This window comes from Podarcis pityusensis (genome assembly GCF_964106645.2).
Source record: "Podarcis pityusensis genome assembly, chromosome: 14".
Taxonomy (NCBI): Eukaryota; Metazoa; Chordata; class Lepidosauria; order Squamata; family Lacertidae; genus Podarcis; species Podarcis pityusensis.
The window spans coordinates 18,838,969-18,866,318 of NC_138039.1; the positions used below are offsets into that span (position 1 = coordinate 18,838,969).

Below are 27,350 nucleotides of genomic sequence, written 5' to 3' on the forward strand. Positions count from 1 at the left end.
GCTCCCAAACCAAACGACAGATTCACATGCAATTTGCATATGCTAATTAGTATGTGCACAATGGAGAAATAAGTCCTATACTTTAAATAGAAAAGCTCTCAGCACAGTGGGGAGGACTGTGACCCTGTGTCCCTGCTTAGCCTTTTCTTCACGTGCTTAAATGTTGATTGGCACCTTCAAGGACCTTTCTTATGGTTCTCTTTGTTATACTGGACAGTCCTTCAAACAGAAGACTGTCCTCTCTAAAGGAGGGTTTGTGGGTACCCTGGTTGTGCCGGAGAAAATTATGACCTTGGCCCTACCTGTGAGTCTTGTAACTCATTCCTATTTACATTAATTGTCACGGGGAGAGTGAGGCAGGCAGAAATGTTGCTTCCTTGGCTTAAACACTTCTGTTTGGGTCAGAGCAATAAAGGGCACATCGCAGCAGAAAAGCACCTAGATTCCAGAGGCTTTGCTAGCTTTTCCGTTGGATAACATGGTCAATTGCAACAGAAAAACTCGAATAAGGGCTGCTGTTTTCCCAAGCAGGAGTTTAACAGACTTAGGTGATTTTGTTTGAGCTTCCATCTGGTGCAAGGACCAGAATGACACAAATCTTACTGAGTTTGTATTCAAGCCGACATTCCTTGCCTCATGAAAACGTGTTTGTAAGGGCCTCCTTTGTTGAGGATCTGGCATCCTATGACATTCGCACAAGGAAAGTTGCTAGCCATGTGAAGATCTTAAAGCCCAGAGGTAGGTAAGAGGGGGCTACTTTCTCAGCAGAAACTGCTGCCTTGTGGTTAGTGGTGAACTTTAGCATAGATTCTGAGGGGCAATGAACCTGGCCCAATTCTCCAGAGCAAACCATACGCTTTTGTGGGCAGAAGGTAAATAGCCACCCAATCTTAGGCACGTTTGCTCTTTGAAGTCAGTCCCACTGTCTGCAATGGGGGCTTCTTCCCATATAAAGACCACAGGTCTGCAATGTACACATCTCTAAAACAGTTGTTTTTTTAAGCAACTTGAGGGCACTTAGGTTTTCCTACCGTAGGAGACAAAACTATATGCCTAAGCAATGCAAAAGATTGAAAGCTAGGGCCCACATGTAGACAGGGCAGCTTGCATGAAATGTTGATAATCTGCTCTGCTCCACTGCTACTTTCCCCTCCTAGCAACAGGACATTAGTCTGCTCTCCAGGTCTTTGGGCCCTTGAAGATGGGGAACAAGAAGCTGTGTTTCAAGTTACCTTGGTTGCCAAGTGATTAGTCTTGATGGCTTGGAAATCTCAGCATGCTGTCTGCTCCTGTGTGGCTGCTGCAACTGGCTGTTTTTAGGGAATAACAATTCCCTTCCCTATTCAGCCAAGCAAGAGGCCTGCTCACAGTTCAAGGATGCATTACAGCCAGGCAAAAAGCACTCAAGGGCCCAGCACAGAATCACCAGGCATGTGAGCTGGAAAGATTTGGGGCCACATTTAGCCCCTGAGCCTGTGCTTCCACACTCCTGTCTTACTCCCACCCCAACATGCAGAGGCTTTGGGGTAATTTGGGAATGGTTGAGGGACTTGGGTATGTTCAGCATGGAGAAGACTGAGCAGTTGGCCACCTTCAAAGATCTGAAGGGCCGTCACACGGAGGATGGAACAGGTTTGTTTTCCGCTGCTCCAGCAGGGAGGGCCCAAACAAATTGATTCAAATGGCAAGAAGGGAGATTCCAATGTAGCATTAGGAAGAACTTGCTGACAGCAAGAGCTGTCTATGACAGTCGAACTAACTCCCTTGGACGATAGTGGGCTCTCCTTGGTTGAACTCAGAAATGCAAAACATTTTGGAAGTCCCAAATGGAAGAACAGCACCTTCCTACCAAATAGCTCAAAGGAAATGGAGCGTTTTCAGTGACCTCCAGGAGCAACTGAATGTCATATGTTCCTTGGAAAAGAAATACAGAAAGGGATTAAGGAGGAAGAAATGAATTGGGCAGCTTGAATTTATAGTATGCTGGACAACTAGAACTGCAGATCCGCACTCACGTGGGACACTGCGACATTCTGCTGCAGCTCCCATTTGTGGTATAGCCCTGCCCTGAACATTTGCTGTAAAGATGACTAAAGTGGTGCTCTGAAGAGTGCCACATAAATGCCAAGTTTTTCTTCAGGTGCCCAGGGTATCTATTGCATTAGTCCACAGAAAGGTTTCCCCATTCCTAGGTCCTTCTTTCCCTTATTTTCAACATCTGTAATTAAACTTACTCCAGTCTCTTCAGTTGGTTGACAGTAGAGACAGGGCTGAGTTGCTCATGGAAATTTCAAGCATTAAGGGTTACACCAAAACAGACTGTTCACTCCGAGCCACAAAGATAAGCTTTTAATGTGAATAAGACTGGCAAGAGAAGAGCGTTTTACTTACATCTTTGTTACTTAGACCAATATCCCTCAAAGGCAAACAAAGGTGCTGTTAAGGATCAAACTGCTCATACTAAACATAAAAACCCCACAGAGGGATGAATTCCTAGTATTTTATACACTCAATACGATATGCCTTGCTGGCTTCTCACTGTGCCCTCTGACTTTCCAGAGGGCAACACATTCTAGGTCAGAGCATGCCCAGATATTACCTGTCCCAATGGCAGCTGTAGGTCTCAATCTGATTTCCCCAAAGGAAACACATCTGCTCCTTCTGCTGGCTCATTAGTTCTCCTGGTAGTCACTCACAAACACACAAAAGGCTGAGAGAAAACACACTCAACCACTCCTCTTGGGGCAGGGGGGAAAGGTAGAATTCAGCAGTGAGAATAAAACGGAAAAGAAACTTGATTAAACATGCATTGATGAACACAATTCTGCAGCACAAAAAAAAGGAAAAAAAGGGAGTTGGAGGGAAGAAGAGGCACACAAGAATTGGTCAGTAAGCTACTAGATAATTATACAAATAAAAAGTCAAAAACTCCTAGTACCCTGGACACCACTCTCTGCAGCAGCACCTTGACTGTTTTCCGCTGCTATCAGCAGTTATTAAAAGAACCTGAAGTACATGACTATGATTATGCCCCTCTACCTCTTTGACACACCCCTACCAGCTGTGTTTCAGGTTGTCACAGCAAATGCAGTCTTGACAGTATTGCAGTCTGCTTAACTGCTGCCAACAAGAATAGTGCATCTTGCTTCCCCACCCCACCCCTCTGTAACTGCAGAATCAATCTAGATGTGGGAGTTGTTTGTTTGTCCCACGACAGAGCTCCCCATGCCAGGTCCTCATCTGCCAAATTGGTAGAGTCATTCTGTGTTATTGTGAACACTGCTCTTAATGGAATCGCTCTAATGTGCCTTCCGGTTTGAGGCTGCAGTGTGAGGAATCCCATCCCACTTACACCAGGACCTTTCCATCAGGGAACAACATTATTTATATTCAGTGGGATCAATACTGGCAACCTGGAAATTAGGAAGCAGACACAGAAAAATGAAGTCCCGAAGTGCAAAATTCACACTGATGAGTTGCATAACTTGACAAAATAATCCAATTAACATCCATTTAAATTTTAAATGCTGTGCTACTTTCACCAAGCTCTAAATACAACTACTACAACAAAAAAGAAGAGATATTGTGCCATGTTGTACAGCTGTCCCAAAACAACTTTATTAAGCTAGGCTGTGGTGTAGGTTACTTTTAACCAATCTGGCTTGTTCATATTTAGCTAAGTCTTGGATATCAGAAACATTACATGAACCTGCCATATTTAGAAAGGGGGGGTGGGGAGTACCAGCGCTGCTGAGGTTCTTTAGTATGTTATGAACTCAAGTCTGCAATAGAAAGGCAAGTGATGTTTTAACGTAGGCAGGTGGAGCATGAGTTTTTACAGCACGTTATGATCCCGCCACCCCCACAGCTTCTGCCTGCTTCTGCTGCATTCTGCTTAAGTCGCTAAACTGCACTGAAGACCAGCGACTGAGTTTGTTTCTTTCAATTAAAAGACAAAAGTCTCAAGTCAACAGTATAGGAAACTGTCACACTACTGGCTTTGCTACCTGCAGAAACAATAGAAATTCAGAACTACAAAAGATGTGCTGTTCAGTTAATATAAATGAGAAAAATTTGGGCTGTGTAGAACATTTCTCAAGACTATATATACAGTACAATACAGATCGCGTCCGGAGTTCAGATCTCGCCGGCTTCCCTCTCTTCAGATCTCTTAGGGTGAGATTTGCCATTCGTGCTTTCATGTCGCCGTTCAGAAGAGCTCTTCTCTTTCTTGTCTCTTTCCCGTGATTTCTCCCTTGAAGACCGATCTCTAGAGGATCTGGAGAGCAAACCAGAGCATACTGTAGGGCTCTAGAATGAAAAGTGTGTGTGTGTGTGTGTGTGTGTGTGTGTGTGTGTGTGTGTATAAACATTTCAGACCAGAAAAGGGAACTGTGGACTTAGCCCACCAATTCTCCTTTCTGGACCATGGGCAGAAAGACAGCCCAGATGGGCGGGAAGAGCCACCCTCCAGGGTTGGTAAACATTAAGCACAGGGTGAGGTACTACCTAAATCCTGAGTCAAGGTCAAGCACTAGATGCAGAGGTTCATAAGCTGAAATCTACAAGCTGCAATCAGGTTGCCGATGGAAATACTATAGAACAGTCAACAATATTGCAGAACAGTAGAGTGGGACGGGACCTCAAGGGTCTCCAATTCCAATGTGGAGTTCAAATCCACAACCCTGAGATTACCCAGTCTCATGCTCTACCAACTGAGCTATAGATATCTGTGCACAGCCCTTTTTGCTGGAAACAAAAAATGAGAAGCAATGCTATTTTGATCAAGACTAGACTGTCAAACAGGCTAAGGGCCAATAGTTTCATAATATGGTGCTGGTGCAATCAACTCATCTCCCCCCCCCCAAAAAAAAATCCATCCATTGAAGAAGGGTCCTGAATGGCCTGTCTACTTAAGCCCAAACACAGGACGAATGCTGACCTGAGGAAAAAGCTGACAAGCTCTCCAATCAACATCACTCACAGAAGCAGCATGCCCACCCCATTTGAAAGATACAGGACTATGGTTAGAAAAAGACAAATTAGGCATATGCTTTGATTTCTAAAAGAAAAAATGGTGTTTCTTAAGTGGTCTGCCAGGATCCCTGATTCTTTTCAAATGGACTGTGGAGAATGTACAACAGAGCTGAAGCCTGCTGGATCAGGTGTACTAGGAAGCTCCCTGCAGGGAACTCTAAATGTACCAGATGACTGGGATGCACATGGTGCTTTGAACTCCCAGCTTTGAGGCTTCAAAGTACTGGGCAACCTGTGATGTCAGGTGACTGACAGGTGTGCAGCCTCACCTGCCTCTTAAATTTGGCCCACAAGGTTAGATTCTGATAAGCCAAAAAGGTTCCATGCCTCGGATCCAGGGAATGGACCACAATGGCTCACTCTAGGATGAGATTAGTCAATCAAATTCCAGGCTTAGCAACACAGAGGAATAAACTCAGTGCAATGACTGCTGGGCCCATCTGCCCAGGACCAGAGAAGTAAACAATACAAGTTTGCAATAAAATGAATTTTGTTCAGTTATTTTTTTGTTCAATCAATCCTAGAAATTCAACAATGACATCAATATTAAACAAGGCTCTTTCCTATGCTTCTACACTGTCACAAATCTCTTCTTTGTGCTTCAGGGAGTTCCCCTGCTTCCCTCTTGGCTAATAACCAATTTCTTTTGACAACTTGTTTTTTATACATCTCTCACACATATCTACTCCTGTTTTATTCCACAGTTCATCCTATACCTAAATATTTCCGTCCTTCAACTGTACCATAAACCCTGAAGCCAGCACAATGCAGGGTTAAGTCATTTGACATGTTTCCCCCTCCCTCCCACCAAATCCCAGTTTACACAAGTGCTTTACAAGTACAACTTGTTCAGCTGTGAGGGTGTTTTATTTTAAATTTATGTTTGTTCGTTTTTCTGGCTTTGCTGTCTTGGGCTCCTCTGGGAGGAACAGTGGGATATTGATCCAACCAACAAACCTGACACAATGCCCATCGCTATCAGATCTGATGTGAAAACGGGGAGGTGAGATATTGCCAGCCCTTTAATTAGCCGCTCTCTTTATGGTATGAGACTCAGCAAGTGCCCAGTGATACTGGCCCCCTGATGCCAGCCCCGACTGCTACAGTCACCGTCTGTGAAAACAGGAATTGTAACAGAGAGCCACTCTTGTACAGCAGTGGGCTTAGAAATGAAGTTAAGAACCCTGAGGCTGGATGAGGCTAGTGGCCCATCTACTCCAGTATGTTGTTCTCATAATGGCCAATCAGATGCTTATGGGAAGCCCATTAGCAAGACCTGAGCACAACAGCCACCTTTCCCCACTTGTATTTCCAAGCAACTGGCGTTCAGAGACATACTGTCTCTGACAGTGACCTGTGAAGGTGATCTTGGCACCCCATTCTACAGGGGGAGTCCCACCCACCATATGCATATCTGCATACTCTCTCACTCTCTATTTGTCATGCCTAATTTACTGCGGGACGTGGGTGGCGCTGTGGGTTAAACCACAGAGCCTAGGGCTTGCCGATCAGAAGGTGGGCGGTTCGAATCCCGACGACGGGCTGAGCTCCCGTTGCTCGGTCCCTGCTCCTGCCAACCTAGCAGTTCGAAAGCACGTCAAAGTGCAAGTAGATAAATAGGTACTACTCTGGCGGGAAGGTAAACGGTGTTTCCGTGTGCTGCTCTGGTTTGCCAGAAGCAGCTTAGTCATGCTGGCTACATGACCCAGAAGCTGTACGCCGGCTCCCTTGGCCAATAAAGGGAGATGAGCGCCACAACCCCAGAGTCGTCCGTGACTGGACTTAAGGGTCAGGGGTCCCTTTATCTAATTTACTGCACCTCATAGGGTCACTGTGCACCTTAAAAGCACCTCCTGTCTCACTGGAAGAATGGCAGGAATTAAATGTATGAAATAAATTAAAACTGTTACCCTGGAATAGGGACTACCGTAACTACACAAACGCTAAGCATGACAAAAGTGATCAGCTAAAGGGATGGGGGACCTGCATACACACAGCGGCTTATAAAAATTCAAAGCTGCAATGTGGATGACAACTTTGTCAGATAAGAAGCAGAAGCATTCAGTCTTTATACCAAAAACCAACTAAGGATAGCTACAAATTAGGCTCTAAGCTTCTACCAAGCTGAGAAAGACAATCAGCAACTCAAACACAAACAGCTTTATTTTACAGGGAGTTTCTCTAGAGTGGACTTGGTCAACAGAATTGGGGGGGGGGGGGGCGTCAATATCAGTTCTCCTACAATGCTTTTATTATTCTATGCTACACCAACACACTATAAAGCTTATTATTTATTAATTAAATTTATTAGTCACATGTTTACCACAGCAACTCAAAACAACTTAAGAGTAATTGGAAGTGTTGGCATCTAAATGATAAACAATGCAAAAGCAGAAGATGGGACTAGCCCAAACATCCGCAAATTATTCAACTCTTTACCCAACACAGTCTCTTATGTATCATTTTACATCTTCTTGAAGCTTCAGTATCTATTGCTGAGATGTTGACTTTTTAGGGATGGCAACATATCAAAGTATGATTTCTATTTTGGAAGAAATAAAACACTTCATTTTCTTTTGAGACTTCTTGTGCCTTCTCATTTTTAATTTTTAACTGTTCCAGAAAACATGACTGATACAGTTCCTCCCCGCCAAGGGAACACTTTGAGATGGGCTATTATACATTTGGGTTTTCTGAAGCATTCCCTTACCTGCTCTTTAGCAATAGTAATTACAGGGTCTTCCTCATTTCCTAATTGTCCAAACTTCTTTTCTTTATTGTTCATGTTCAAGACAGATTTAAAAAATGAATTTAGTATCTCAACCATGAGTCATTAATTTCCACATACCCCATTTCTAGCCAACCTACTTTTCCATACTCATTTCCTTCATAGAGAAGAGAACTGTAAATGCTCTTCATTTCTCACTTGCTCATCTATTGTTGACATTATCAATCCAGTGAACATGGTGAACAGAGACTAGGTTTCCCCAGGCTACCTGCAGTACTGCTATGGATTACCAGCAGCTGGAAGTTACTAGGTACAGCTGTATGTCAGGAAGCCACTTGGTTAATATGCTTGAATGCAGCAGATCTGAACTGAAGTTCTTCCTGTTAAGCTTCTCCTAGGATCAGAACTACAGTACAGTGGTACCTCAGATTACATACGCTTCAGGTTACAGACTCTGCTAACCCAGAAATAGTGCTTCAGGTTAAGAACTTTGCTTCAGGATGAGAACAGAAATTGTGCTCCGGCGGCGCGGCGGCAGCAGGAGGCCCCATTAGCTAAAGTGGTGCTTCAGGTTAAGAACAGTTTCAGGTTAAGAACAGACCTCCGGAACAAATTAAGTACTTAACCTGAGGTACCACTGTATTTTTAAAGAAGTAGAATCCAGTTAACCATGTGGTGGAGCAATTCTGAAGCATTTATAGCAAATCTGGGAGCACGTCTGGCCACGCAGCATGTTACTGCCCCTGTTCACATCAAGCCTACCTCCCTAATAGTAATCCTGGGTTATTGTTTACCCTCAAAGCAATTCAGCCACAGTGTGGCAGGCCACCAAAACCTACACAGCACCTGAGAGATCAGCGCTAGCGATTTGGGCCTCTCTCAAGTAGAAATGTATGTGCCTGTCTCAAATCCAGTAGATCTTACCATTTCAAACAAACATTCTGGGTCTGAGAGAATTCTCTCTGCTACTTACAGAAGAACTAGCATGCTTTTGAGCAGAAGCAAGTGTTGCAAAGAAGTAGGGAAGCTTCTCTGGTGATGTGCAAAGTCACCCTTGCAGGTCTAGTCCACGAGAAATCCAGTGAGTCCCCAATGGCTTTTGGAGCTCATGGACAACATCTACACACCCTACCTTCTAGGATGACAATGGGAGAAAGCAGCACATGCCTTCAACTTCATTCCCTACTTATTGTATCAAGTGAACCAGCTCTCTTCAACCCCACCCCATGGCAGCCTTGGGAAGGAGTTTGAACCAATCCCTATTTTCTCACTGTTTCTCCAATAGTCAGCTGAGCTTCTGTCTCATGGCTAAACTACAAGTCAAAAAGCCTTTCCCCAAGAGGTTGCAAAAGCCAAGCCTACTTGTGTTTTGAACTCCTGTCTCTGGATCCCCGCCGGTGGCCTCGGCTATGGCTGCCGGAACGGCTGCGATGGCGCCTGTGCCTCTCTCGTTCCCGGGACTTGGAGCGGGACTTTCGCTTCTCACGGGAAATGGACCTCGAACGTCTTCGCCTCCGCTCTCGAGAGCGAGACCTGCAAGAACCAGGAACAAGCAGTATAAAACCCAGAGATATAGGGAATTTGACATAACAGCTGCTGGATTTCCCCACTGCTGTATTTGCAAAGAAATTCAATTTCAAGTTTTTATTACATTCAGGGTTCTTCCTCCATTTTATCCTCACAAGAACCCTGTTAGGTAGGTTATGGCTGAGAATGTGACTTGCTCAATGCCACCCAATGAGTTTAATGACCGGCAGGGAAGAAATTGAACCTGGGCTAATACTGATAAGTCTGACCAGTATTGTAGGACTGCAACATCCTACATAAAAATATGCTTGTCTTAATGCATAAATGAAAAAGACATACCTCGCAGAACACCAATAGCTTCAGATTTGCATAAAAATATTTTGAACAGGCTTCCTCAACCCCTTATGCTGTCCAGAACATTTAGCAATGTCTGATTTGCCAATCACATTTAAGATTAATAAACAGCTAAAATGCTTCTATATAAGAATGACTGGCTGATTAAGCATTAATTCCAGTAATTTTAGGACCTTGTAAGCTTCCTAACACAATAACCTTCAGTACTTTCATTTCACTCACTGTCCTATAACATCCCTTGATGACTTAATACATGTGGATTAATCCTTTGTGCATTTAGTTCAAGCAAGCTACTACCTGGATTAAGTTGAGCTCTTTTATATTTCATTACTGCAGAACAGGAACATTTTCTTCCTCTTCTGCACAATTAGTACTCCCTCGGTTTCCAGTTCCTCCACAGCACCATGCTGAAAAGGCAACCTTTACATCACCTCTGCCCAGATTATACACTTCTTCCCCAAGAGCCTGGGCACTTCCTGGTTGAGGAAGATGCAAAGCTTCCATTTCAGATGTGACAATGTGGAGAACAAGGTGGTGTTTTGTGCTACAGTATATTCAAGGCAATTCTCGGCAAAGATGTATCGGTCATTCTTCCACTTTTACTCTCAGCCACAAGGAGCATGTTCTCCCAGGGTCTCAGCAGCTACAATGGTTTCCTACAAAAATCCAGGCAAAATTAAAGGGGTTGGCTTTCTCTCAGAGTCTAAATGGCTTTGCCTCAACATGAAACCACCATCTTGAGACTGTCAACCTAACATCCATACAGGAAGAATGGGTGCATGAAAAGGCCTTTAAGTATGTACTGAAAATGCTGCAAGGACTTTGCTAAGGCAAGTCTCTATCAAGTGGAGCAATCCAATATTTTAAACCTTTAAAATAATTGTGGTTTACCCACCCTAAATACACTTCCTTGAAACCACAGTAGGGACTGGTCAAGCAAGCAATTGCTACAAACTGGAAAAGGCACCGGGGTTCTTCCTCCTCTGGTCCAATGCTCAAACAGAATGGCAGAATGAGAAAGAACTGCAAAGGAATGCCAGTCACCTTACCCAGAATGAAGAACCACCATTACCAACTTAAAACACTCACCTTCTGCGATCTCTGTTTCTGGATCCAGACCTAGCAAAAAGCAACATTTGTTTCAGGTAAGTTAATGATTGGCAGAGTTGTGGGAATCTTTCAAATGGACAAATATTCTTTTAGAGCAAAATAACACTTAGGAAAAGAATTCTAAACATCAGGACTTAAAGGCCATGGATGATAAATATGTTAAAGCTGAATCAGAAAAACGGCTATGAAACAATTACATAGCGTGGCTATTTGATAAAGCAAGGCAGGTTTAATCACCTTTTTCAGGGCAAAAACCCTAGCTGTTCGGACAGTTGTGTCATTTGCTGCTTGCCTGCAGGGCCTGCTAGTTTTCCCCAAGCAGCAACATGCCCATTTCTCCCTCTCTGCCCCCTTCCAAAGCCCACACCTGACATTTTCTCCTGACTTGGAGAAGCAACCAGAATATATGGCCCTGACGTGCCATGCACTGCCCACAATCCAAGTGTGACTAATGCCTGCTCTTTGCCACACCATTTCTTTGAGATCTTCACACAGCAGCACAAGCACCCTTAAGCCACAGCACCACAACCTTCCACTGCAAATACTTCCTAGAGTTCACTCACCGTTGACCCGTTCTCTCCTCTCGCTCTCTTTCTTCTCTCCGTCTCAACCGGTCCTGATTCCTCTTCTCCTGTTTCTCTGCCACAGTTTTCTATGATAAAGATAGCAAACCTTGTTAAACGCGGCTGCGTGCCACAACACCAGTCTGATAAAAAACCCACAAGTTAATTCATCCTCTACCAGGATGGTTCTTCAATGTCTTGAGCACGAGACGGACAATGCTCCAAGAGCATATTGCTCATTTAACCACATTTCACAGGAGCCATAAAGCAGGGCTACAATCCCCCCTCAGGGCATCTGTACAGCAGAGATTGAACCGTGGCCTTCTGCATCCAAAGCAGCTGCCCCACACCAGAATTCTCACCCGCAACTGGTCCAGCTTCTCACGAATCTGAATGAAGCCCAAGTGCAATTTGCCTCCAAAGTGATCAGCAAGTCGGCGATCGTTATCATGGAGACCAAGGTATGCAGAGCAGACCTCACAGACACGCAGCTTCTGTTGCTGGAAACTGGATGCAGGCATAGAATTACGGTATTCCTCCTATGGAAGATCAGACAGCTAAGTATCAATACCTCCATAGTGTTTATCTCTTATGCTTTCATCTCTCCACCCTAAACAATTTCTCCCAGCTTATTAACACTGTACTCCTACCCTAGGGATGCGGGTGGCGCTGTGGTCCAAACCACTGAGCCTAGGGCTTGCCGATCGGAAGGTCGGCGGTTCGAATCCCCGTGAAGGGGTGAGCTCCTGTTGCTCAGTCCCAGCTCCTTTCAACCTAGCAGTTCAAAAGCATGTCAAAGTGAAAGCAGATAAATAGGTACGGCTCCGGCAGGAAGGTAAACGGCGTTTCCGTGCGCTGCTCTGGTTTCGCCAGAAGCGGCTTAGTCATGCTGGCCACATTACCCGGAAAAACTGTCTGGGGACAAACGTCGGCTCCCTTGGCCAGTAAAGCGAGATGAACGCCGCAACCACAGAGTTGTTCGCAACTGGACCTAACTGTCAGGGGTCCCTTACTTTTACTTTTTTACCTACCCCAATATACTAGAAATAATAGCCACTATCTGACCTACAGCTCAGTTAATCCTGCACATACTGTGTTAGGATGCTAACACATCTTTACATAGAAGGATTTACATATGAAGTCACGAGGAACTGTTCGGGAATACTCAGAAGCTGTCATTTAAAGCAAGGAAGACAGTAATTGGTCATCAGTATTTCCTCACCTAGTTTTGCTTTGAGACAACTCCACATTTTGCTTTAGTATGGCGCATTTTTGCAGCTAGAGCAGACTAAATAAAAAACGAATTGTAACTTTTGTATAAAACATTATCAATAAGACAGCAAAGCAAACCTCTGCTTCTTTCTTTTTTGCTCGGACTTTTTCGACTTCCATCAGTATCTTCTGAGATTCATCCACATTCCCTTCAGCCCCCAGCTGCTCGGCTTTAGCCAGAAGTTTGCCAATGTCTTCATTTAGTTCATGCACCTTTTCTGCCTGGAGAGGAGAGATGGTGTTTAGTGATCAAGGGAATACATTACATCTTTGGCGTCTGACTTTGGTCTGGGCACACAAGGAATGTAATGGCCCCTCCAGCTGTTTGGGGACTACAATTCCCATCATCCCTGACCACTGGTCCTGTTAGCTAGGGATGATGGGAGTTGTAGTCCCAAAACACCTGCAGGGCCAAGTTTGGCCATCACTGGTCTAAGGGAAAAGTTCTTGTGTGAAAGATTCAAGGGAAAATGGGGAATGGGGTATTCCCTTCTAATGCAGTAAAGTGACTTGAAGCCTGTTTCCTTTGGCTTTGCAATGCATTTCAAGCTACCTTGAGTGCCTTTTGGTAGAAAAGCAGAACACATACTGAAACAAAAATGAACCGCTTATTTAATTGTTTATTAATTTATAAAGTGCTTGGAAGGCAAATGCCTCATGCAAGTAATCTTTTAAGGTAAGCTAACTCTATCCCAGGGGCTGATAGTGAATTTGTGATTGCAGTATCATTGCAGCACCAGCCTTCTTTATCTGACCTTTGAATTTTCAAGACCCACCCCATCCGTGTGATGCCAGTGTTTTAAAATGTTTATCATACTGCATTTTAAATTGATGTAACCCACATCAATTTACAGTGATCTTACAGTGAAGGGCAGTTAAAAAACCTAAGGGCTGGTGGGGGAGGGACAGAACAAAGCCTAGCAAAGAAACCAAGGCAGCTGCTAAAGGACTGCAGCCTCCACTTCCTCCTCTGCAGCACAGAAATGCAGATGCTGCTGCAGTTCTCTGATCCTCCTTTTCCAGCCCCCATCAGGCTAGTAATATTTATTTATTACATGCTGGTAAGTGTTGCGGGCTTATTTATAAGGCTAGGGAAATTGTATTACGCTTTATACCACACCTTGACAGGAGCTTCAAGGCAGCTTGAACTAAGGACCACCCAACTTAAAGAGCTCCTGCATTTAACCTTTACGGTAGGACCAGCTTCTCACATAGATGCCAACTGAACTGTCTGGGAACATCTGGGGATGCAGCATTGCTGAAGCTGGGCAAGTATGAATATAAGTGGTCCAGTAAATGAGAGGAGACTGGGAGCCCCATGTAACAAGAGAATAGGATGGCAACTGCTGATACAGCCTTTGAGAAAGGAGGCTGCCACACATGATTTTGCCCAACTGAAGTACCTTTGCAGCCACTTCAGCACTGATCTCTTCCTGTGTTTCTGCAAGTCGTTTCTTTGCCAGTTCAGTTCTTCTGTCACACTCAGCAATGAAGGATTCCAAGTGGTCCATTGCCTACAGATGCACAAACAAACAAAGCTGACACACATATAGTAAGGGTGTACGCACAGAACGTTACTTCAATATTCTTTTCCCTGTTGGAGGAGATGCCCCAAGATGAACACGATCCTCTTGTTGGTATTTCAGATCAAAATTGATAGTGACAGTAAGGGGCAGATGAAAGCAACTGATGGTGAGGTGTGAATAAGAGATGTTTCTTCAGGATAAAAGCAGAGGTGTGTTTAGAAAACCCATTTCTTCAGAGCACAAAGCAATATCCTAATGCTGTTGTGGCACATCAAATTATTAAACCCTAGCAGAGATGCTAGTTTGTTTAGTTTTATATAACAAACACCAAGAATGGCAAAATGGCAACAAAGACATTTTTAGGTAGAAGTTTAAAATAACTGAAATACTATTTACACTGCTCTTATAATAGAATTCTTAGGTACAGCAGAGGATATATTGAGCTGGATTCCTCAGAAGAAAGAGGATAGGGCAACTCTGCTCAGTTAAGCATGTACTGGATAGGACTGATGGGAGCTGTAGATCATCTGGAGGGCACCTGGTTGACAAAGGCTGCTTTAAAGCAGTGTTTCCCAACCTTTGGTTTCCAGCTGTTTTCAGACTACAATTCCCATCACCCCTGACCGCTGGTCTTGCTAGCTAGTGTTGATGGGAGTAGTAGTCCAAAAACAGCTGGAGACCCAAGGTTGGGAAACACTGCTTTAAAGAGCTACAAACTAGATTTAGCTGAGTGGTATTGATTACGAGACCAGTGGGCTCCACTCTGATCTTAGAGTGCAGCCTCAGTGACTGCACCTGTTTCGGGCAGAACAGCAGCATATCACATTATCAACAACAATAATAATAATAATATATGCCTAAAAAAATAAACACTATGTAGTCTGCAAATTATCCTACAATAATTTTATGGGCCTGTTGCATTGGGATTATTTGGACCCAGTGCCCAGCAATACAACTTTGCTCTGAAGAGAAACCCTGGACACTTTGTGTCTAGTAACAAACTGCTCATTAAAATCTAGAGTGCAATGTTCTAAGTCTCCATCTGACAACCACTAGCTGTAACTCTGCATAGTTCAGAAATCACTGTTTTGTGAATGGTATAGAAAACTTCTGCTAACTTTTGCAGGAAGCTTACAAAGGAAAATGTCACAAGATTAGCGAGAATATCAGACTTACTGTTGCCCAATCTGATACCAGCATTTCATTACCAGAAAAAAACGCAAAGCACTTACGTCCAACTCAAAGAACAGGTCCCTCTCTTTACTTGCGATTTCATAATCTGCTCTTAGTGCCAAATCATGAATTTTTGTACACTCTCCAAGGTCCATGCGCTGTTGAGAAGGGGGAAAAGAAGACAAAACAACCTGAGATCTTTACATTCATGCAAAAATATCGTTAAGCTTAGAAGAATGCATGAGCCAGGTTTGGAAAAGTGAAAAAAGTAACCCTACCTTATACATGTTCATTTTGAGTCAGATGATATTAATATATATGGGTTGTATCTAACTGAGTTTTACTTAAAAGTATACATAATTAATGAAAGTCATGTTCATTCATTTCAACGGATCTACTCTGAGTAGGAATGACACTAGCTACAGACCTACAGCTTTAAAATAATATACATATTTAAAAGGGTTTTGTATTCTTTTTAACCATTTAAAATTCATTTGGTGTACTCCACTGTGGGCCAATTATGCACTTCTGAAACATGCCAATTCAAAGATTCTCCCATTTCAAATACAAGGCTGAATTATATTCTGCTATATGTATTAATGCTCTTTGTTGAATAAAAGAAGGTTGAGTTACTGCTGATCCACATTTTATATGAAATTGTCACAAATAAAAGGGGCACACATTACTAAGAGAACATCTTACTGCTTTTCCTTATGATGTCCCCTTTCATATCAGCTGACTGGATATATCTGAATTCTGCTGCCCAGGTAACTACTTGACATAACAGATGAGTTTAAGGGCTCAACTTAACTACCTCAATTTCATAACCAGAACACTTAAGTGTGCATGTAGAGTTTTTCATAATGTTTAAGTAACGTCACACAGAATTCCACTGTACTCCAAAGTACTGTACAGTGGTAACTCGGGTTACATACGCTTCAGGTTACAGACTCCACTAACCCAGAAATAGTACCTCGGGTTAAGAACTTTGCTTCAGGATGAGAACAGAAATCGTGCTCCAGCGGCAGGGGAAGGCCCCATTAGCTAAAGTGGTGCTTCAGGTTAAGAACGGACCTCCGGAACAAATTAAGTACTTAACCCAAGGTACCACTGTATTATGATCCTGATTATTAGAGAAACAGGAGGTTGCCAGCTTGACACCATTTGGGTTTTTTGAGTTTGTACACATAGCTACACAGAATGATTCCACGCAGGATTTAACTGTTAAACCATATATTCTGTAGCACCATCAGAAAGGGTACTTACCGTTCCTGCTAAAATATCATGAGGGCAACAATCCAGAAGGTGGCTCTTGCAGACTCGTTCATCTGTGAACTTCACCCTTTGCCTCGTTTCATCTCCTGAAATTCATGTTTGATTATAAATATGAAAAAAAAAAACATTTAAAATGCTAAGCAAGGTAAACTGTGGTAAGTTTCTATTTCGCCTCATTATGCAGATAAAAATACTTCATGAACCCCAGAACTGCTTGAAGAACTACAAAGGCATTAAGTCGCAGAATATTCATTTTTCTTTCACAGCCGAGAACCGAAGCAAGTATAGCATTTAATGTCACATGCACCACTTACTAAGAATGGTGCTGACCACAAGAATGCCCGTAGCCAGACATCTGTGTAAAATGACAGTAGAGTCAGCCAAGGATCCAGACCACAAAGAATTTTCTTCTGCATGGAGAAGGGTCTGGAGATATCAAAACCTGTGCTCTCTGAACACCATGAACAAAACAGATCAACACCTGGGAATTTAAATAAGCAGCCATTTATTAATTCACTATCTTTTCAGTTAATGCTGCTGCCTTGTACTGTTAACAAGCAATGAGGTGCCACAGGGCCACCAGACGTATTTTGGTGTTGACCTAAAGAGTATAATTTGTTTTGTCCCTCCCCTTCCCCGCCCTCAGAAAACATTTTTACATTTGGGAGCCACTTAAAAACAAGCAAAACCAACAAAAAAAGGGAAGTTAGTTAATACACACTGCGAGCTCCAACATATACTATACCCATCTGCCTTCTTCAAGACCTCAGCTGCAGAATTTTTATGCCCGCTGTTGAAAAGTTTTAAAGGAAAAGTTTTCTTGCCCACACCTGCAGTAAGGAAGTCAGGGGAATGATACATAAAAAGTAAAGGCAAAGTGGTAATGGTATGTGACAATTGTTTTTTTAAAGCTAGTCTGTGTATGACTATAGATCAGGATTCGCAAGCATCCAGGATTAATGTTGTGTCTACTAAAAATGTATTTTTTCCCTTTTTTCCTTTCTTTTCTAAGCTACACTTTTAAAGTTACTTGTGAAAAAAGCAGCAAACACTTTTTTTGTTATAACAGCTTTAAAAATTGGTTGTGACTCACGGCTCGATGAACATGAGGCTTTTCTGCAACTCCCTTGCAGATTGATGTAGGCAGGCAAAGATACACTGAACCTTTATAAATAAAATAGAGGGGCCACAATTGTTCAGTTTGTATGAAATAAAATTATGGGAAGCAATTCAAAAGCAACTCAAATACACAAAGAAAGAACGAGCACTTATTCATTTACGAAACAAAGTGCAAAAAGTTATCTGCAGAGTTCTGCAAATGTGCCAGATAGTTGCCGATTCAAGTAAGGAAGCAGATACAAACCTTGACAGGAATGCACAGCTTTTCAAGGGGGTGTCCTGGGGCTAGCACTAAAGTCCCGTTTCCATACAGAACAGGCCTACCTTCGTGCTTTTATTCACGAAGCATTACCTCTACAGGCGAGTCTACAAAAGAAAAGCCTCACCACATAAGACCAGAAAAAGTCAGGCTTTCAGCTCATGATACAGAGCTAAAACCAACAAATCTGGCATTTAAAGCCTTATGTTTCAGGCAGCTTTAAGTGTCCGAGTTATGGGATTTAATGTAATATGTATTCCTTGCCAATGCTTTCCAAGAGTGCCCTCGAAATGTACTGAACACACTAGATCCTAAGTTACTCTAAAACACCTGATTGTTTCCCTTATACCATCTGTAGCAGTGTTTTAGGCTACTGAGCAGAGGTTTCCAGGAATTAGATGTTACGTCAAGAACTACGCCACCAGCTTTGGTGGGCATTTGGACTGGCACACCTTGAAGGCATGATAATGCAGGTGCTGGGGACTCGGCTACCCTGCTTAGGCACCTTCGTCCAAGCGCTGTGCTTGGTGACTCTCACCACCCACATTGCCATGACCAACAATCACTACACTGGCCAACTTGCCACACAGCCAAACTTTAAACTGGCCTGACAGGTTTGACTTCCGGCCAGCTAGCACCCAGCTGTCTTTTGCTATAAACTCTCCATATGGCTCAGCAGTAACATTGGCTCAGGCCAATGCTCCATCTACTCCTTCAAACATCCAGTTTCCAAAGTGCCCCTTGGCAAACCTACAAGGAGGCCACAAAGGCAGGGAGCCCTCACCCCACCCTAAAACATACACAAGCACTTCTGGTATTAAGAGGTAGACTTCTGCTGGACTTGGAAGCTCCACTTACCTATCCTGGCTAACTGAAAGAAGCAATTCAAAGTTGCTCCTCATTTTAGATGCCCATCAGCCAAAAACGTCCTTCTTATCCCCTTATCATATAATCCTAGGATAATCCCAAAGCCCCTCTCTTACAAATATGGGCAGGGAGGGGCTTTTCCTAGCAGGGTTCAACGCAAAGCCAAGGACGTGTGAAATAAAACGCGCAAGGCGATGGGGGGGGGGCGGTCGGGCAAGAGCGTTTCTGAGCATATGCTAAGCGCTCACTCACCCCTGGCCTCCCAGAAACGGAACCCCCTCAAACCTTATGGATTTATTAAGAAGAGAAAGAGCCGCTGCCTCTTTCAGGGGATGGAAAGCCTCAGTTTGCAGGGGAAGCGAGGCCCTGCTGTGGGTGGGCCTCTGAGGCGAGGCCTCGCCGATGGACACCGGAGGCGGCTGCGGCGGCGAGAGATGGGTCGCCTCCTCAGCCACGGCGGCGCCCCGCCACTGCAGGGGCCCCCAAGGGCTCTGTCCGCGCCAGGCCCGAGGCGCTCGCTCGCTCGCTTCCTTCCTTCCTGCAGGCCCCCGCCTCGCCCGCCCCTACTCACCGTCCCGGGCCGTGCCCATCAGCTGGTCGAGCAGCGCCCGCATCTGGGCCTGGGCCGACATGGCGGCGGCGGCGGCAGCTACGAGGCGAGCGGAGAGCGCGGCGGAGGGGAAGGGGGGGTTGGCGTCTCCTTGGAAACCAGGGGAGCGCGGCGGGGTGGGGGGGGTGGAACAACGGCGCGAGCCCAGGCCGCGGAGACCGACCCTAGCGCGGCCTCTCACTCGCTACAGCCTGCGCAGAGCACGATGGGAAGTGGGGGAAGGGGGAGGCGGAGGCGGCCGCCGTCTTATTCGCTTTCCTCCTCCAACCGCCAGCGCGAAAGGCACTCTGGGGGTTGTAGTCCCGAGCCGAGCCGGAGCCCGCAGTGCACGCTGGTTGCTGCAGTTCGGTTCTGAGCGGAGCCTGGACTCGCCGCCAGCTCGTTGGTTTTGTTTATATCTTCAATGTTTTTGATTTTTGTAGGTATTTTTAATATGAACATGTTATATTTATATTTGTGTGTATTTATTTTTAAAATTTATATCCTGGCCTTCTTCCCAAAGGACTGTTTTGTGCAGACTGCTTAGATATTTTTTTATGATTAACCTGCATACAAACCTGGTCCGAGTAAAATAAATAATGTTCATTTTAAACATGCAGGGCAGTGCACTCCGATATTTGAACACAAGGCCTCGTTGCACCTTGTCGACTTGAAGGAAAGTCCCTGTGTAAGACAATCAATCAATCATTTATAGTATTTGACTAAAAGCAATTGCAAATCTAGTTACAGAACCAGCAAGTCCAATAAAATATATTAAGAAAGATCCAGAAATAACCATTTGCAATAAATCAAATTAATCCCCCGCACAATCTATAGCGTTGTCTTTTATGTGACTAGCACGGATACTTTTAGCGGCTTACAAGACTATCATGCATTCATTCTGCCGGGGTTTCATTTCAGCCTGGACATCTTACCAGGACTTCCCCTGCCCACCTCCTCTCTGTAACAGAACACGTCCCCTACTTAACAGAAGACAGTCACTTTATTTGAAGGGGGAATCGGAGGACAACCCTCTGGTGGGTCAGTACACCATACAGCACAAGGCAATAGAGAGATAAATGGATCCTGCAATGCATGTTTGGATTAAGTGTGAGCCAGGGTCTGAAAAGGACTGCTGGTCTACTTGAAGGCATCCTCTATGAATAAGATAAAAGAACCACTTGAAGGGAGAGCAGGAGGCATCTTGAATTTGCAAGCTCCTGGGCAATTGACTGAATAAGCACCGTGGTCTCATGGGTGGCTATAGGGTCCCCACTATGGCAAGGTATATTGTATATCTAGTTACATTTCCTCTGTAGTAATTGTACCTAAAGGTGCATCTGTACATATATGGTAAATCAAGACATGCACTTGCAAATCGGCATCCTCTTTTTTGATGAAGCGTTTTCTCGTTTCTCTTCAATGCAAAAGTGGTCTCCCTACTTGTGAACGCAGGTAGCAAAAAGCTTCCAGATGTGCCAAACCTTCTCCTTGTGAGTATTTTAAAAGATTGTAATTGAATTTGGGGCATGCTTCATTCCCCTTCTCTCCCCACCACTCCACCCCCCTTGATGAACTGCATCAAGCTGTAGCAGCATCTCAGATAGCACAGGTGACAGTAATCCAGGATGTGCATCTCTGCTTCTAGACAGCAGAGGGCATTGACGCCCATATTCTATTCTGGACACGTCAACAGCCTCTTTCTGCAAAAGAAAAATGAACAGAAGAAAGAACAGAGTGACTTGTAGCATCTTAAAGACTAAGGATGGCACAAGCTTCCATGCAGCACCTTGGGGATTTATTACAGCACAAGCTTTTGCGGTCTAGAGAGCCCGCTTCACCAAACAGAAGTGCAATCCTCCGTTGGCTTCCATTTGTCTGTCTGTCTACCTATCTCCTTTGAAATCTTACTGTTATGGTGGCTTTGAGTGGCCTGGGGACCAACATATTCTGCCAAGGATTTCTCCATGTTGCCATTTTTAGTACTGGATTTATGTCAATTGATTCTATTGCACAGTAAATGGCATGTTTGTCTTACAAAAGCAGCTAAAATGTCTTGTTGACAGGCAATGAAATTTTATTTCTTTGTCTGTTTAAAAGCATTTCTTTAACCAATTAATTAAAAAAAACCACTACTAAGCGATATACAAAAACTTTTCTTTTTCTACAAGAGCACTTTCAATTATATATATATATATATATATATATATATATATGTACCTGTAATCCACACTTTCATAAAAATATATCGCGGTGGTTTACAACATACTAGATCATAATAAAAAACCAGTAAAAGTATCTGTTAAAAAAAACCCAACAACAGTAAAAACGTCAATAAAACTTCAATAAATACTGATGGGTTAAAAAGAAAAATGATTGTATTGTGAAGGCCTGCCTAAGCAGTACAGTTTTCAGATGACACCTGAGAGATGGCAGGTACAATTCCTGCCAAACCTCTATAGAGGCAGGGAGTTCCACAGGGCAGGACCTGCCACAATAAAGGCTTGGTCGGGGCCAGCCAAAACACAGGGGCAAGTGGGGAGGCGCCAGCAGTTCCCCACCAAAAGCTGTCAGTGATCAGGATGGCGCATAAGGGAACAGAGGAAGCTGCCTATGCTGAGTCAGGCAACAGGTCCATCTAGCTCAGTGTTGCCTGCACTGACTGGCAGTGGCTGTCCAGAAATTCAGGGAGGAGTCCCAGCTCTACCTGGAGACACCAAGGATTGAACCTGGGACCTTCTGCACACAAAGCAGTTGCTCTACCACTAAGCTGTGGCCCTACCTCTACAGAAATGTATGGTATGGATCTGAAACAAACCATATTTTCCAGAGTAAAAGGGATCTCCATGAAATGCTCAGGGAAACAGGGAGAGCAAAACATCCGATCCTGAACTTTCTGATAGTAAGAGCAGTTTGACAGTGGAACAGACACCTGCAGTAGCTTGTGGACTCACCTTCCATGGAGGTTTTTAAGCAGAGATTGGGTGGGTCTCTGACATGGATGCTTTAGCCGAGATTCCTGTGATTCTTTAAGCAAGCTCCGCCACATCCTCAGGCACCCATCCCAGAGACCAGCGCACTAACTCTTTGCTCTTACGGTCCCGGTGAATACAGGCACGCCAAACGTTTTCCACCTACTGCTCCTTCTAATGGACAGAGTTGTGCTGGAGTGCTTGTGGGGTTAATGGTGGGTGTTATATTATTGCAGCTCGTTTGGAGTGCTGACATATTGGAGCTATTGATTTTTCCTCCACTCTTGCATGGAGACCAAGAAGAGGGCCCAGAATCCTCCTATAGGGATCAGGGAGCTGCAGCCCCTGACCCACAGCCACCCTGGCTGCTGCTGCTTCCAGAAGTCACTGTGATAAGGCAGAAGCTGGCTTTGCAGAAAGGTGAACGGTGTTTATGTTTTGGTTTTTTTTTAATTAGAAAACCCGAGGCCTCGCCACGGAAGCATATGCCCCGACAGATGCTCTGTGGCCCCATATTGCTCTGTCAAAACTCTCTTTATTAGTTGGAGGAATGGTGGCGCGGAGTGGCTGTCTCTTAACAGGGGGAAGGAGAGAAGCTGTTTTCAGTGAGTTGGGTACACAGCTGCCTCTCTTGCCACCTTCCCCTTTGCCGTTTGCCAGTCAACCCACCCACCAAGAGCGGGACTACAGCTCCCCAAGGGCGGCGAAAACCCAAGATGGTGAAGGTGGGTGCCCTTTCAAAAAGGGGAGCATGATCCCCCATCATCCTAGTCCTCTTTTAAAAAAAAAAAATATTAACAATTTCAATATAACAACATATCAAAACATCTCATATTCATCATTTCCCCCCCACCTCCCCATCAAACCCTCCCTCCCTCCCCCCCAAGACTTCCCTCAGCTCCTCTCTCTGATTTCTCAACTCATATTGTTCTCTGCATACTGTAAACTTGTATAAATCCTTATATTATCTATCCACTACATTAACAATCAAAAGATTTGTGTATGTTTATTCAAAACCTGCCAAGGAGTCCAGTTCGTTTTGTTGTCTTTTTAAATAATATGTGAAAAGTTCCCATTCTTCTTTGAAGTCACAGTTGTCTTTATCTCTCAGTTTGTATGTCAATTTAGCCATTTCTGCATAGTTCATCAATTTCTCTTGCCACTGTTCTTTTGTCGGGGTTTCCTCATTCTTCCATCCTTGTGCTATCAAGACTCTTGCCACTGTTGTTGCATACATAAATAAATTCTTTTTCCCCCTGGCAGGTCTTGTCCTACAATCCCTAACAAAAACGCTTCTGGTTTTTGTTTTTTTTACAAATGTCATTTTAAACATTTTCTTCAATTCATTATATATCATTTCCCAAAATTTTAAAATTTCTTTACATTCCCACCACATATGATTTTATTATTATCCTAGTCTTCTTGAGGCACTGGAATCTAAGCACAGTTTTTTAAGGGTGCTGGGAACTGTAGTTCTTTGGAGAGATAATCTGCACCTCCCAGGATTCTCCTAGGAGGGAGCCATGTCCTTTAAATGTGGTTTAAAGTATGGTGTGTATTCTGCTTCAGATGAGGGGCAATTATGTCTTTCTCTCTGCCTGCCTGCCTGCCTGCCTGCCTGCTTGCTTGTCTGTCTCTCTGTCTGTCTGTCTCTCGCACGGTCCCTAACCAGGTTTTCTCAATTGCGGGCCTTTTTCTATGTCCCATACAAGTGAATGGAGCAAGGTGTCCAGTACAGTGGTATCTCAGGTTACATACGCTTCAGGTTACATACGCTTCAGGTTACAGACTCCGCTAACCAAGAACTTTGCTTCAGGATAAGAACAGAAATCGTGCTCTGGAGGCGCAGCGGCAGCAGGAGGCCCCATTAGCTAACATGGTGCTTCAGGTTAAGAACAGTTTCAGGTTAAGAACGGTCCTCCAGAACGAATTATGTACTTAACCCGAAGTACCACTGTACAGCCCTGCCATGAAGTCACATAAGGCAGCTGCTTCAGGTGATGGACGCAGGATGCAATTATGTCCCTACCATACACCCCACCCAAGCGTCCCAAAGCTAGCTGTAGTTCTCTCCACATTTGTCCTAAGAGGAGGAGGAGGAGGAGGAGGAGGAGGAGGAGGAGGAGGAGGCAGCCACAGTGACGTCAGAGGAGCATATTGAAGGGGTAATGACTGGCTTGGCTTATCAGTTGCTGCTCAGATCTGTCTGTGTATCTAAACATGTTTGTCAAGCCAGCAAATGGGCTAGATAGTGGCTATTGAGGCAGGAGGGCTGCCAGCGCGAATGTTTGGAGAAGTCTAAGTGCTCCCATGTGGGTCTGGGTCCTTGCACGTCGCTCGTGCAAAGGGCACTTGCGAAAGGCACAAGTTCCAGGCACAAGGGACCAGCAAGGGAAGAGAGATGGTAGGGGGAGCCACCCTCCGGTCTGTGCAGCAAAAGAACCCCTGGATTTTAAAATGCTGCACCTTCTTATACCCTGCAGTTAGGGTTCAGATTCCAGGGTGGGAGCAGTGTCTGTAAACAAACAAACAAACAAACAAACAAACAAACAAGAAGACAGTGATGATGAACAATCAATCAATCCATAATAAGAGTGTGGCTTTGCAAGGCACAAACTGTATAAAGCAGTGGCCCCCAAATTCTGCCCTCCGGACCACTTGACCATTGCAGAGGGTCTTGGCTTTCATTATTTCCCTACCTGCTGTTGCATGCCACCCCAATCTCTGAGCGGTGCAAAATTCCAGGGGTCCGTGTTTCCTTTTGGAAATGAGGCACAGTGGAGACTGTGGTATCTTTAGGATATATGGTTCATTTACACATATACACAACCTGAGCCTGCGATGGAGGGCTTCATGGTGCCAGCATCCCAAAAGGGTCCTGCTTCTCCCATAGCTACAGCTTTGGATTCAAACGCAAATCAGCCAAGGTTATCTCTCACTGCCTTAGAAGCCTGCAGCTTTTTTTTTTTTTTAATGATATTTATTAAAGTTTCAAAGAAAAAATTACATAGATAAAAAGAAAAGAAAAGGAAAAAGAAATAAAAAAGAAAAAATACAAAATACAGAAAATAGATAGAAAACACTTAAAAAACACATCAATCTTTCCATACCTTACATTTCATTTCCTTGCTTCCCTGACCTCCTCACACCTCCCTTTTTTGTATTCCAATTCAGTTAGTTAATTCAGCAATTTCTTTCCCTCTTTGTTTTTATCTTAATCCTTTAACTTAATATATTATAACTTTGGATTCTCACCTGTTAACAATCCATTTTTACATACACCTTTATAACATTGCTGCTAAAACCACTTAACTTCATTCTGACATCATTCTAACATTCATTAATTTTGCAGTATTTCTGTAAATAGTCTTTAAATTTCTTCCAATCTTCTTCCACCGACTCTTCTCCCTGGTCTCGGATTCTGCCAGTCATTTCCGCCAGTTCCATATAGTCCATCACCTTCATCTGCCATTCTTCCAGAGTGGGTAAATCTTGTGTCTTCCAATACTTTGCAATAAGTATTCTTGCTGCTGTTGTGGCATACATAAAAAAAGTTCTGTCCTTCTTTGGCACCAATTGGCCGAACATGCCCAGGAGAAAGGCCTCTGGTTTCTTCAAGAAGGTATATTTATATACCTTTTTCATTTCATTATAGATCATCTCCCAGAAAGCCTTAATCCTTGGGCATGTCCACCAAAGGTGAAAGAATGTACCTTCAGTTTCTTTACATTTCCAACAATTATTATCGGGCAAGTGATAGATTTTTGCAAGCTTGACTGGGGTCATGTACCACCTGTATATCATTTTCATTATATTCTCTCTTAAGGCATTACATGCCGTGAATTTCATACCTGTGGTCCATAACTGTTCCCGGTCAGCCATCATTATGTTATGTCCAACATCTTGTGCCCATTTAATCATAGCAGATTTCACCGTTTCATCCTGAGTATTCCATTTCAACAGCAAGTTATACATCTTTGACAAAATCTTAGTTTTGGGTTCTAACAGTTCTGTTTCTAATTTTGATTTTTCCACCTGGAAGCCAATTTTTCTTGTCCAAATTGTATGCCTCCTAGAAGCCTGCAGCTTTTGCCTCCATCTTCTAGCTCACGTAACTCTGCTCTCAAACTCAGGCTTTTCCTTCTAACTATCTTGAGAGCTGGAGGAGGGGTCCCACCCATCTGGCATCTGACACAGAGCCCCCTTTCCTCTGTTCTCTTAATAGCCCATCGCCCAGGAGGCTCAAATGGCTTTTAACACTTGCTGAGTTCAGAGATTAGAAGTCTGGTACCCACAAACTCATAACACTGTTGTAGCGATTGTAAGGTGTAGTTGATGTATGCTCTTTAACTCTATTTTTGAATTTGCTTCTTTTGTGGTGTTGCAGTTTGCGTTCCATAGAGTTCCGATCTGTAATACAATAAAACTCAAGATAAGTGTCTGCTGGATCAGGCCAGTGGTCCATCTGGTTCAGCATCCTGCTCTCACAGTGGCCAACCGGATGCCTGTGGGAAACCAGCAAGCAGGATTCGAAACCAGAGCCCTTCCTTCTCCCATGGCTTCCAGCAACTAGTACACAGAAGCATCACTGCCTCCAGCTGTGGAAGCAGCCCATAGCCATCACAGCTCTAGCCACTGATAGCCCTCTCCTGCATGAATTTGTCTAATCGTCTTTTAAAGCCATCCTGCCTCCTGTGGGAGTGAGTTCCACAGTTTAACTCGGCAATAAAAAAAGCAATAAAAGATACAGTGACAAACCAATGTGTATTTCTAATGCGAACATGCAGCAGACCCTCTGAATGAAGTGCGTGTGCCACTAATGATCCACAAACCACAGTCTGGGAACCCTGGGCTTAGAAAGGTCTGCAGATCAGTGTAAGGAGTGCTTCTGTGGGTTTATATATTTTGCCCACCAGGCAGCCCTGAGGCCACCTACAGCCAGGAGTAGCCCCAGACATTTTGCTGTTAGAAAAGGAGTA

At 44.0% G+C, this 27,350-nt stretch overlaps 2 protein-coding genes across 6 annotated transcripts in view; one reads left to right on the forward strand and one right to left on the reverse strand.

The window, feature by feature from the left end:
• PERCC1 (proline and glutamate rich with coiled coil 1) overlaps positions 1–27,350 on the forward strand; it is a 58,637-nt gene that overhangs the window by 25,297 nt on the left and 5,990 nt on the right. The window lies entirely within an intron of this gene.
• Positions 2,335–19,619, reverse strand: LUC7L (LUC7 like). Of its 5 annotated transcripts, none has more exons than XM_080982037.1 (11): positions 19,382–19,568; positions 17,659–17,729; positions 16,557–16,651; positions 15,350–15,448; positions 13,995–14,105; positions 12,670–12,813; positions 11,682–11,858; positions 11,320–11,408; positions 10,736–10,765; positions 9,128–9,298; positions 2,335–4,279 (listed from the first exon to the last, which is right to left on the reverse strand). In XM_080982037.1, exons 4-11 carry the CDS (start codon positions 15,443–15,445, stop codon positions 4,138–4,140), a joined length of 960 nt encoding a protein of 319 aa, XP_080838163.1. In that variant the 5' UTR covers positions 15,446–15,448; positions 16,557–16,651; positions 17,659–17,729; positions 19,382–19,568; the 3' UTR covers positions 2,335–4,137. The 5 variants fall into 5 exon arrangements, with proteins under 5 accessions (XP_080838163.1, XP_080838160.1, XP_080838159.1 ...); XM_080982034.1 differs by having other exon boundaries at positions 17,311–17,729; positions 19,382–19,460; XM_080982035.1 differs by lacking the exon at positions 17,659–17,729 and adding an exon at positions 7,748–7,809 and having other exon boundaries at positions 4,081–4,279; positions 19,382–19,619.